At 31.6% G+C, this 13323-nt stretch overlaps 2 protein-coding genes across 2 annotated transcripts; one reads left to right on the forward strand and one right to left on the reverse strand.

Annotated features, from left to right (window-relative positions):
* Nucleotides 1-1406: 1406 nt before the first annotated feature.
* LOC100789809 (tRNA-dihydrouridine(16/17) synthase [NAD(P)(+)]-like) lies at nt 1407-4904 on the forward strand. Its single transcript, XM_003549998.5, has 3 exons — nt 1407-2304; nt 2649-2755; nt 3895-4904. Exons 1-3 carry the CDS (start codon nt 1936-1938, stop codon nt 4625-4627), a joined length of 1209 nt encoding a protein of 402 aa, XP_003550046.2. The 5' UTR covers nt 1407-1935; the 3' UTR covers nt 4628-4904.
* Nucleotides 4905-5011: 107 nt separating this feature from the next.
* LOC100789278 (probable iron/ascorbate oxidoreductase DDB_G0283291-like) lies at nt 5012-9496 on the reverse strand. The gene is given in 12 exon segments (NM_001255066.2): nt 5012-5306; nt 5400-5489; nt 5574-5654; nt 6199-6245; nt 6326-6345; nt 6471-6636; nt 6731-6789; nt 7310-7377; nt 7534-7597; nt 7705-7823; nt 8742-8857; nt 9443-9496. Coding segments are annotated over 12 exon segments (996 nt in total). The 5' UTR covers nt 9477-9496; the 3' UTR covers nt 5012-5174.
* Between the last annotated feature and the right edge of the window lie 3827 nt (nt 9497-13323).

Below are 13323 nucleotides of genomic sequence, written 5' to 3' on the forward strand. Positions count from 1 at the left end.
TTAATGAGACAATTAATTATGATCCCATAGTCAGGTACACCCTTAACTTCTAAAATATCCCATTTTCCTTTTTTAAAATTTGTGATGCAAGTCATTTTGAGGATAAAATTCAATTGTCTTGTTCTCAACAATCAATAGACACTTTTTTTTTTATATAAAATAGAGACAAATGATTAATTTATTGTGTTTTTCAATTACTTGATATAATATTATTTCATGCAATAAAATTCTATAACATGTTGTGTATTGTGTCTCTTATGTCTTTGAACTTATCAATTTCCATGTGTAAATCAAAATGTTAAATTATTTGTTTTTCAATGGATATGACAATTGAATACTAATGACTTGATGTTTCATTTTCAAGCAGAAGGTATATCTAAATCAAAATACAAGAATTATCATACATGTGTAGGTTTTACCATGCTGGCTTTATATGATACATATGAACCATTAATAGTAAAAAACATTTATTCTTCAACAAAAATGTTGGCTTTATATGATACATATGAACCATTAATAGTAAAAAACATTTATTCTTCAACAAAAATGTTGACAATGTCTTCAATTGTACTTCCTTCCAAAATATGTTTTTGTCAATCCAAAATATATTAGATTTTATCAAAATTAAATAATTTTTCTATATATGAAAAATTGCACATCTCAATGTTTAGTGAAGCACAACTACTTTCAGTTAAAGAATGTTTCATAGTTTCACAATATTGTCAATCTTTATAAATACTTACAAATCTTAACTCAATCATAATAACCAACAGACAATAGATCATATTGACCATAAATGATGGTGATGGGCTTCATAATTGAGTATTGCTAGGTGCACCCAGCATTTTTTAAAAATGACAAAATGATCTCTGCCTTCTTTATTCCTTTATGGATCAAGTCAATCCGCAAGTTGATTTTTAAGACTTATGAATCAAGTTGATTCGTAAGTCTTTTACGAATAAAGTTGATCCGTAAGTCTTAAAAATCAACTTGCGGATCAACATGATCCGTGAAAGACTTACGGATCAACTTGATCCGTAAGTCTTAAAAATCAACTTGCAGATCAACTTGATCTGTAAAAAACTTACGAATCAACTTGATCCGTAAAAGACTTACGAATCAACTTGATCTGTAAGAAACTTGCGTATCATCTATATCCTGCGGATCAACTAAAACCTATGTGAATCAACTCATTGCATATGTGAATCAACCTAAATGAGTTGGGTGCACAAAAATATTTTTAAAAATACACAGGAATATTTTTATCTTTTCATGTTAAATGTTGGATGCAGCTAGCGACACCCTTTATAATTTCTATTTTGATGGATGCTTTTGCATCTTTGCAGCCTTAATAACAATCCAAGTGATTTGTTGATTTGAAGGAAATATAGTGATCACGTGTTAGGATGAAATAGTTAATATTAATAAATTTGGACAACCAAACTCATTAGGACAACAATTCTGCTCACAAATTGCCTCGCAACAAAAGAAACAAGGACGAAGTTAACAAAATCGAAAATCTCACCAAACAACAAGCTCATAGACGTTGCTCCAACCTCAATGGTGGAAGAGGAAGCAAAAGGATAAAGAAAATCGAAAATCTCACCAAACAGGAAGCTCATAGACATTGCTCCAACCTCAATGGTGGAACGTGACGCCTGCCATAGGATTCGATGAAGGCTTCGCTTCTCAATTCTCCACCTATGCCTCGGTCGCAGACTATGGTAACGCAGGGGAGAGGGGGTAAATTGGGAAATGAGATAATATTTAAAAAAAGAAAAATCAATGACCTGCTATTGCCGGTAACATCATGTAGAGGATTAATATCCCTCCCTTACAACCCCAAACGCGTCGCACACCACACGCCATGGAGCATCAACGTAATTCGATGATGGCGGCGATGGGTTCTCTCGCAAAACTCATCATTGTTCACTGATGAAACCAAAACATAAACCCTACTCCTTCCTCCCTCTCACCCGACACTTTCGCGCGCTACAATCTTGTCCCCTCATGGCCCAAACCCCAACTTCTCTCGATGCAGAGCACCCCGCCGCCGCCGACCAGCACGTGGGCTTTCCGGCCCGGAGCCTGAGCGGAGAGTCTTGGGCGGAGCGGGCGTGGGCCCACTGGGCCAAGCTGGGCCGGCCCAGGTTCATAGTGGCCCCGATGGTCGACAACTCGGAGCTGCCGTTTCGCATGCTGTGCCGCAAGTACGGTGCCCAGGGCGCGTACACGCCAATGCTCCATTCCCGCATTTTCACCGAGACCGAAAAGTACAGAAACGAAGAATTCACCACTTGCAAGGTAGTGTAACACACACACACCCATATATATATATATATATATATATATATATATATATATATATATATATATATATATATATATATATATATATATATATATCTTTTAGTGTGTTAAAATGTTTCATTGGTTTTGTAATCCAACCCGCGACCATTCCCTCTTCTCTTCTTCCTTAACCATCCAACCCATAATCTCCCTTTTCTAGTTGTAATTATTTCTTAGGAGAGGGGATCGAACCCGTGACCTTTCTCCTCTTTCCTTCTCCCTTAACCATCCAACCCACCTTAATAGTAATAACCCCTTTTTTCTAGTTGTTATTGTTGTGACTTTGGGAGTAATTGCAGGAGGATCGACCGTTATTTGTTCAGTTCTGTGCCAACGATCCAGATGTGTTGTTGGCAGCTGCACGCAAGGTGGAGCCTTTTTGCGATTATGTTGATATTAATCTTGGGTAATGTATATTTACATTGTCTCTTGTTCTGAATCTGATTCTGATTCATTTCAATCAATACCATATGTGATTGAATTTTGTGCCATAGTTTATTGGATAGGAGGAAATGGAAAGGAACGAATGGGTGGTGATGAATCTTGTGTTTGTTACTTTGTTTTGCTTTAATGATGTAAACAAACTTAAGTCTTTACTGTCTCAACTTTGGGACTCTTGAAGGTGAAATAAAGATTTTGGTGAAGTTTCAAAGCTGATAGTATTGGTGTTTTGAATTTCATTTCATATTCTGAAGTTCTAAAATCAATAATGCGGAGTTCAATGTTAACTGCTGCTGACAGTGAATTTGTAGAGAAAGGGAAAATGCCCTTGGAGGTTCATTCATAAGATTTCACCACTGTTTAGAAATTTGTTTAAATTTAAACAGATTGAAGTGTTGTACATTTCATGTCTCGAGATTGGAGTGTCATTTTTTAAAAAAAATTGAAGGAGAGGACAGCGTAATTTAAACATTTTCCAAGGGAGGAGAGAGTAACTTGCTTTGTGTAGTATACTGGCAATTCTTGTGTTCTAGGAGTAAGGAAGAGTTTTTGTTAAGTACCATTTAATGAGTATTTGATAGCAGTCTATACTAGGAGGAAGAGGGTTGTGGCCATGATTAACCAAGCACAAATTGCGAATGGGAATTATTTACAAATGACTGGGAGGTTGTTACACTTAGCTGTACTGATTAGAGGGATTCTATTTGTACCTAGTAAATCAGTGCGTGAGGGATCTTTTTAGGAGAGAGACAGATGTAAGGTTTAGGAGAGAAGCAGAACCTCTTGAATTCCTCTGACCAGTTCATACTCCTGTATTCTTCTGGTTCAGCTTGTTCCTACACTGGGCTCAGGGTCGAATTGATCTAATAAATTGTTTTCTTCATTTCTGTTCTGTTACTACCTTACTGGTGTAACTGTATTACTTGGTTATAATATTAAGAATATTGTTTAAATAAGATGTGGATCATCCACATAGCTAGGGTGGTGCACTAACAATTTCTTGTCCAAGAATATTTAATTTCTGTCATATACTTCATTAAGCTCTTTTGGATTTTACCTTTTTGATAAAAAAAATTGTGGGTTTATTTTATGTGATTTTTTTAGGTGTCCTCAGCGCATTGCTAAACGGGGATACTATGGCGCCTTCTTGATGGATAACCTTCCTCTGGTGAAATCTCTGGTAGAAAAATTGGCTGTTAACCTTCAGGTTCCTGTTTCATGCAAGATTAGGCTCTTTCCAAATTTAGAGGACACTTTGAAGTATGCTAGGATGCTTGAGGAGGCTGGTTGTATGCTTTTAGCTGTTCATGGCAGGACAAGAGATGAGAAGGATGGGAAGAAATTTCGAGCAGACTGGAACGCTATCAGGGCCGTGAAGAATGCAGTCAGAATCCCTGTCCTTGCGAATGGGAACATAAGGCATATGGATGATGTTAGAGACTGCTTGGAAGAGACTGGTGTTGAAGGGGTGCTTTCTGCCGAGACACTGCTTGAAAATCCAGCTCTCTTTGATGGATTTCGAACCGCCGAATGGGTGTCTGAAAGTGAAGGAACCAATCTGGATGGAAAACTGGACCAGGCAGATCTGCTAATAGAATATTTGAAGCTTTGTGAAAAATATCCCGTGCCGTGGAGAATGATTCGTTCTCATGTTCATAAATTGTTGGGAGACTGGTTCAGCCTTCAGCCTCACATCAGGGAGGAACTTAACAAACAATCTAAACTGACTTTTGAGTTTCTTTATGACATGGTGGATCGACTTAGGAGTACAGGTACTAGAATTCCACTTTACAAAAATACTGAAGTGGAACATACAGCAGGCAGTTACCCAGATTAACACAGCTGCACAACATTTGGAGTTCAAAGTTAAGCCAGAACCTCAATGAAATATCTTATGCGGTAGAGGTGGTGCGGCCAGCCAAAGCTAGCATGATTGCACCTGATTTAGATACAATTTTGTAGTGATTAGAAGTGAGAATAGTTCAAATTTCTAATCTTTGTGTTGTATTTGTCTTCATTCTTATGGCAATTGCCAATTGACAGTGTTGTACCCTATTAAAACGCTGATGTTTGCTCAGAGCAGATAAATTTATGTTATTACCTTGAACGTTTCATTGGCTGGATTTTGTTTATGTTTCTTTACCACTTTAACGATCTGATAACAAAAAATCCTGTTGAACTTAGATGGTTGTTTATTTGGTCTGTCTGAGACTATGATTTATGACAACTGGGAGTATGTGGATTCCCAAGTCAAGTCCTGAAGTTGTATAAATTGAGAATTGCACTTCAAATATTATCAGCACTTGTAGGTCTAGACATGCATGCGATGAGCTTGCAAGACAAGATGCCTTATTTATTTACACACCAGAGCAATAAAAACAAGGTTACAAATCAACAAAATTTGTGAGGACCTTGCCAGTTAAATGCTCTCCATAGACTGCTCTTTTGAACTCCTTGTTGCCATTTGCCCTCGTTTTATGTGTGTCCAATGGCTCTACTGCAGTATCGAAGTTTGTCTGTTCATCCAGTAGAGGCATATGGGATAAGCAACCAAACACACAACTGAGAAAAGGATGATAACAAAAAAATAAATATAAAATGTGGCTAACCTCATAAAAGTATACTACACTGACTCTATATTTTGAGTTGTTGTTTATCACCCGATGCAAAGTGGACTCGTACAAACCATTGGAGTAAATCTGCAGTTTTCTTCCACACTTAATCAGATATTCTACCGAATCTTTGATTGTATAGCTGAGATGAAGAGATTAAGGGTAAGATACCTTTAGCATGTCACCAATGTTGCATACAAATGTCCCAGGAACTGGAGGTGCTGTTATCCATTCACCAGACAGGTTTCTCACCTTCAACAATTTCACAGCATAAACATGGTGGGTAATAACTAACAGCTTATCAAATAGGCGGGGAAATACACACCAAAAAAGAAGATAAAAAAAATCCCAGAAAGCCTGACGAAAATAAAAGATATGCATTGGATCCAGAACAAGTTATCTAGATTGTACTTTAGTGCCTATGAAGAAAATTGTCTCAACTAACCATAATAGAAGAATAGAACTGCTGCTAAGAAAATTGTCACAAAAACTTCCATAAAAAATTATTAACCCTAATGTGGTACTGCCGGTGGAATCGTGTGAGGCGGTGAAAGTGGAAGTGGAAGAGGTGTTTGTAAAGCACACAGAGGAAATGGGATACCAAACAAATCAGTAATTGTCTCTGAAGCTACTGGCCTCAGATATTTAAAATTGTATGGAGGCTCCAAATTTGGGTTTATAATAGCATGGTACAATATTGATTCCGATGAGAACAGAAGTAAAATGAATGACTGCATGCAATAAATGAGGAAAACGAGTATCTTAATATACAGAAAGGGCATATATAAGAGCATACCTGAAGTGCGTTTACATCGTCATCTTGATTAAGTAATGTCAATAAACCTGTTAAACAGCATCTAAAATCAATGATAATGACTAAACAAATATTCTAGACTTGTCACAATGTAAAGGTTAAGGTATACCGTAATCAGTGTGAGCTCCACTGGGTTTATTTTGATTCAAAGAATTGAAGAAAAAGTAACATAAAGGAAAAGACATCAGCAATGTAAGGCCAAGTAATTAAAAAAAAGGTAACATTTAGAAACACCAGATCCAAGATTTCATTACCATCCAATGTCATTTTTATGAACATTGGTTCCATTTACAGATGATACACCTGGGTAACCAATGAGCCGCATTACCCAAAATGGATCCCCAGCTCTTTGACCTTCAAATTCATTGGGCGATCCACCTAATGCTAAAGCGATTCCACGCATAATTTTCCTTGCAAGGTCTGCTCTAAACAAGGAACTATATGAGAAAACAAAAACTTAACTCTAGAAACTCACATGATGGAAAGAAAAAGAGGGGAGGAGGAAAAGGCATGCCTCTGCAGAGACTAACATACTCCTCCATAAGAACTTTGAATGTTGGAGGATTTTGTGGCCTACATGATGAACCCCAATATGAAAGAGGGTCAAAAGACACACGTCAATACCGAATGATACAAGAATTATCTTAGCAACGAAAGACTTCTTCTGAATACTACTACTCCAAAGTCCAACTACCTATTGCAGTAAATCAAATGCTAGAGTACCAGAGCCAGCCAGATCAGAGAGAGCATAATCATGCAAAAGTATGTACCATTAATTCAATTCAATGAATCTCCTTTCAGGATTAAAAACACATATAATTGTTCTCTTGAGCTAATATTTAGTTAAGGCAAATGCTAAGAGTGTCTTAGGGCATTAGTTAACAAAATAAAAGGGGAAAGTCTTTTATAGAATGAGTAAAAATGTGCTCTGCTATGATTTTTAAATGCGTTCTCATGATTTTCAATTAAAAAAAAATTCCTTTTGATTCCTTAACCAATACCCTTGGCAAGACCCTTTAGGTAAATACTGTATGAAGGGTGTGTGTGGACAAACACAGGAAATAATAAACAGAAAAACCCTATTTCCATATACCATTGATTGCTTCCTTCCATAACTTTGCCAAGATCTCCATACATGTCCTTGGTCACTTCTCTATAGCACTGTTAAAGGAAATTAAAGAGATCATTTATTGCTTGATAGAACCACAAGAACAAGAGTGAATTTTTGGATCTGCTATGCTAGACTCCGATCAGAAAAAACAACAACTAGAAACAAAGAAACCTAATTTTATGTTATAAGCAACAATCAAGACTTACATCAATAGCTTCATGCATGTCAGGTACACCTTTAGTTATATTTTCTCCAAGCCTTTGATAACCTCTGCATCATACACCAGGCTGGTATCAGTAGAAATTGGATGCATAAACCTAAATTTTCCGAAGTGAAGCTTATATACAAAGTAGATCGATATATGTAACCAAACAAACCTGAACCCAGCAGCTGGAGTCATTTTGATCTTCGCCTTTTCTTCATATGAAAGTTCAAAGAATCTGCGCGTTACATCTCTAACTTCTTTAAGGAGAGTCTCAGGAAAACCATGTCCTTTCTGTCAATCAAGGACCGTATGAATTGAAAATTAAACACAAAATGGCCAAAGTGCCATGCATGATTTTAAATTGCAGTTTGCCTTTTGAGGTTTCTATAGCAATTGCAATTGCGACCACATCAACTGCTTTTACTCACAATTTCAGTAGTCACAACTTGACCACAGGGATATAAATGGAGAGGAAAAATTCATGGACTAAATTTCTTTGCAAATTTACTAGTGACGTGAACTGATTCATGAAATTCTCACCCCTATAACAAAAAGACTCTTAGGAAATGAGAGCAGTCAATTCTTGAGTTGAATTGAAAAATTCTATTCAGTCAAAAGCATGTTGGTAGCCATAGTTTTTGACTTAAGCTGTCATAAGTAACTTATCAAATTAACATAGGCAATGTTGGGATTAAAGTTGAAAAAGTACTTTTGAGAATTTCGATGCATATTCTCGAACTCTGAGTCACAGAATAAAGAAGGAAGGATTTGTAGCTTTAGGATTAAAACTTAAAAGTATTTTTGAGCCTCTTTAACTGCAATCCGAGCATACACTTTAGTATGCAAAATCAAAGGTATATTCATTATATGAAATTCTCAAGAAATACTCTTTTTCTTCCTCTTCATCCATTTTATTTTATTTTGTTCTTTTGTCATTTCAATCTTCAAGAAATACTAGCTATGTGCATACCCTAACAAGAGAACCATTATTCTATATATGAAATTCAAAACATCATATTATAGTGGACCCACTATAATATAAGCGGTTCTGTATCAGAAAAGATTAACCTCTTCGCTATAGTGCAGATTCTAATCAATTTGCCACACGGTTAATAATCCTTTTGTTCCAATCCCTCTTTTGCATATCGAAATGCTAAAGCAGCAAGAGTAAAAGGAAAAAAAATGTTAATAGATGCAACAAACAATTACCACGTAGAAGAACCCTGCCTCTGTACAAGCCTTATCCAATTGTTTAACAACCTCAAGCACACCAGGATCCTCAGCCATTTTTGGATCATCTGCCTTAGCCAAAAGGGGACTAATATCTGCATCATCATCATTGTTCTTATTATTATTAGTATTATTTGAAAAAAAAAAAACTGTTGTTAGATTCAGAACCTAGCACACAAAAATTTCCTTCACTTAGTTCTAAACTGTTTAATATTTTACTCCACAATTCTCTACTATAGGTATTGAATACTTATAAATCGTAAAAACCATCCTAAGCAAATCCAATCGTAACATATTTCGATAATTTCCAATAAACCAAGGTATATATATGTTCTCAAATTCATGGAAAGTAAAACCTTCAGCATGTACATACATGTCCGTGTCCATACACACAAACACAAGAAAAAAAAAACACGAGCAGAAGATATAATAGATTTAAGATTGATCTAATGATTGAAAAAGGATGAAGAGAGAAAAGGAGGGAGAAGAGTTACTGGATTCAAATTTTTCAACAGACATTTCTAATAAAACTAACAAGTTAATATTTGCCAATAAAAAAAAAATAAAAACACAACAAATGAACGTGAAACCATGGATATGTTTGAAGGAATTAAGAATTGAGCAAATTATGAAAGTAACGAGGATCGATTCATGGTTATGAAAGTGGTAAGGGGGTTTACCAATTATGGGGATGGAACTAAAGTCCGTTGCCATCGGGTGTTGTGGTTATCTGGAAGTACTAGTGTGTGTGTGCATTGCTTTTATCATATTGTTGTAAGTTAGTAAAGTCACGGATTCAGGAATCTGACAATAGTGTGTCTCTATAAGGAAAACCTTAAGGCATCGTTGTCTGGGACCCGCCTCAACAGAATCTATTAAGCACCACCGTTACAATAAAATTATCAACAAATAATTCGTCAACAATCAACATTTTATACATTCATCTATTCGTAAATTAATATTTTTTTAAGCTTAAATGACTTTTTCTTTTTACAATTTGGTATTTTTTTATTTGTATTCCTGTAAAAAAAATCATTTTAATGGTTGTAAAATATGTTTGTTTTGTTTTTTCATTCTTAAAACACTTTAGATGAAACTTTTTTAATTATTCAAAATATTTTTTACACTTCAAAATATTATTTAAAGTTCTTTAAAGATGAAAAATAAAACAAACATATTTTAAAAAGATTTAAAAAAATAATTAATTTGTAAGAACGAAAATAAAAAATGATAAATTTTAATGACGAAAAAGATATTTAAATCTTTTTTTTTTATTGTTATATGTAGTTATTAGTATTGTTAGTGTTTGGTTATTGGAGGATTCAAACTCGCAATCTCTCATCCTTTCTCTTTTCCATCCTTGCTAAATCAATCTATATTTTTATAAATTAATATATGTAAGTGCGGAATTCGTAGATTATATTATAATTATGTTAAAAATGATTTTTAATTGATTGACTGTGATTTTTTTTACAATATTAATATATGTTTATTAAATTCTAAAAATAATTTAAATTTTATCATAATTTAGTATTTTAATCAATTTATTATATGGGCTAAATATTTATTTTTATATTCTTTCAATTTATAATAACAACATTTTAATATAAAAACTATATCATAATTGAAATTTATAATAAATATATATTTAAAGAAGTAAAATTTATTTTGGATTCATAATTAATAATTTAACTTATGATATGATATATGATTATTTTTAATTATTGACGATATTTTAGAAAAAAAAACATTAAATTTTAATTTAAAATTAAAATAAAAGGTAATTTGCTGTGATTCTGAGAAAATTTTCAACTAGTTGTAGGAGTAATGCATATTTAAAGAAGAGAAAAGTAAATTTTCAAAAGGAAAGTATTACTTTTTACTGTTTTCGAGATGAGGAATGCTACACTTTTTTTTTTGAAAACTTTTTTATGATTGGTTAAAATTTATTAGAAATTATTAATTTTGATAGATTTTGATTCTCACTTAATATTTTTTTCCTAATTTATATTAAGTGAGAACTAAAACTTACTAAAATTGATAATTTTAATAAATTCTAAACAATCATAATAAGAATATTAGAAAAAGAACAATAAATTCTAAACAATCATAATAAGAATATTAGAAAAAGAACATCAGAGAATGTTAGTATCATTTCTCTGTATAAGACATGTGAAAGGAAAAACACTTTCTTTAATTAATTAATTAATAGTGATCGAGTTTCTGTAAAAAAAAAAAAGAGTAGCCATCAAGAATGCATCATTATGATAACACATTAAAACTGAATCGTAAGATACTTTTTTCCTTGTAAATTAAATGTAATATATATTATATATATATATATATATATATATATATATATATATATATATATATATATATATATATATATATATATATAAGTTCTAACAGCAACTATAAGACAAGTATAATCAAACATACTCTTTTATTGATCCAAAATTTATGTGTTTATAATATATATGAAATTTGCTTCACCATATTTTGCTTCTAGCATATAAATTTGGACATTTAATCATAGTAAAAAATGAAAAAAATAATTTTGAAATAAAGTTAACTATTTTTAAAAATATATAATTAATATTTATTTTAGAAATATTAAAAATTGTATATTACTATGTTTGTTATATATATAAGAAATATATGAAAATATTTTTCTTCCTAAAACGTATGATTACTTACAAATTTATTGATTTATAATTTTCTTTAATATTTTTAATTTATTTTAAAATTTATTAACATACATCATTTTCTATAAAAGTGGATGCATATTTTAAATATTTTCTTAGTAAATATTATTCAATTTTTTTATTTTATTAAATAAAAATAATTATATTTAAGAAAAAAATAAATTAAAATTGTTATATTCTTTGATAGACGTCTATATCTATTTTTATGGTTAACAAAATATTCAAACACCCTATTTACTTTATGTTCGGGTAAAAACTCTAATTCATTAATAGTGATCAAGTTTCTGTACAAAACAAATAATATTAGTAGTGATCAAGAAATGCATCATTATGATAACACATTAAAACTTTGATTAAAATTGAATCGTAAGATCCTTTTTTCCTGTCCATGCAACAGAAATGTTTTATTTCATTGGTAATGTAATGTAAGTCTTAATTATTAATTGAGATCAGAAAAGTGTTAATAATATATTCCTTATTACATTTTATAGAATGTATTTTTTATTATTAGTTAAAATTTATTAAAAAATATAATTTTTTTAATATCATTTTATATTTAATAAGTTTCATTTATAATATATTAGCTCTGTTCCTATATAATAATAACAAATGTAATTACTCTACTCTTTTTCTAATAAAACTATAGACACTTTTTCTATGGAGTCTCTTCTCCGACTCCAAGTCTTTTTGAACTATCGTATATTCCTATTTCTCTCTCTATAACTAACGCATATTCCTAATTTCCTATTGGTTGGCATTTCATTAATTATATAAAGCACCCAATTTCGTGAATGTAAACTAACGCTTTTTCTCCCACCCAACCTTTTGTATTTGTTGAAGCTTTTCTCTTTCTTTGTTCAATTAACATTTTTTAAACAATTCTCTAAAAAAACACTTTTTTAAACAAAATTAAACTTCCCTCAATAATTTTATTCTTTAGAACGTGTACTGCATTTTATTTTTCTTTGAAGTTTTCAATTACTTATCATTTAATTTTGGCCAAAAATTTATGATTGTGTTCTCGTCAATTTTAATTACAACATTTAGTCCCCTAAACTTATAAAATGACATTTTTGTCTTCTTGATAGATTATTAATAAATAATTTTATTTAATTATGATATTAAGTTAATTATAAATTAATCAAACTCATTAATCATTAAAAAATTAAATAAAAAATATTAATCCTAATTCTTTAGGACACTGTGTTTCTCCTCTTCTCCGTAAAAATCGTCACTATGACACACGACTCCACCAATAGTAACACCATGTTAGGATTAAGAGTATTTTATTAATTTTTATTTAATTAATAATTAATTTAGTATCTATAATAATCATAATTATTAAATAATAATTTATCAAGAGAATCAAAATCACAAATATATAAAATTAGGAGACCAAATATTACAATTAAAAAATAAAAGGATCAAAATTTTAGATTTAAAAAATTAAGAGGATTAAAATTATAATTCGGCCTTTAATTTTATAAAAAAAATGTAAATAATTAATTAGAATAAGGGTATAATTGACAAAACAAAATTAATGTTATCTTGAAGTTTGAAAACGACAGATAAAAAAATAGAAACAAATTTTTGTCAAAAATCCAATATTTAAAAAGGATTGGAAGGAAATATTAATAAATTTTCATTAATAGAGCGCGCATTTTAAAAAATTGTTAGAAAATAAATTAATATATTATAAGCACTCGTCGTCGGTATTGTGATGTTACTACCATCAAGAATTCCAAGGAAATGTCTTTTTTCTTTAGGAATGGACCTTATTTTTTAATTTGAGAATTTTGGAGTATTTAGAGTCAAGTGTTTCATTTTCTTCTTAACAAGGTCCACATCTATAA

The sequence above is a fragment of the Glycine max genome, chromosome 17 (assembly GCF_000004515.6).
Source record: "Glycine max cultivar Williams 82 chromosome 17, Glycine_max_v4.0, whole genome shotgun sequence".
NCBI classification, from domain to species: Eukaryota; Viridiplantae; Streptophyta; class Magnoliopsida; order Fabales; family Fabaceae; genus Glycine; species Glycine max.

Excerpts from the sequence above, each read along its gene's own strand:
- LOC100789809 (XM_003549998.5), top strand. The coding sequence starts at position 1,936 with ATGAAACCAAAACATAAACCCTACTCCTTCCTCCCTCTCACCCGACAC. Across the intron at positions 2,305-2,648 it reads AAGAATTCACCACTTGCAAG|GAGGATCGACCGTTATTTGT; the intron begins GTAGTGTAACAC and ends GAGTAATTGCAG. Across the intron at positions 2,756-3,894 it reads TATGTTGATATTAATCTTGG|GTGTCCTCAGCGCATTGCTA; the intron begins GTAATGTATATT and ends TGATTTTTTTAG.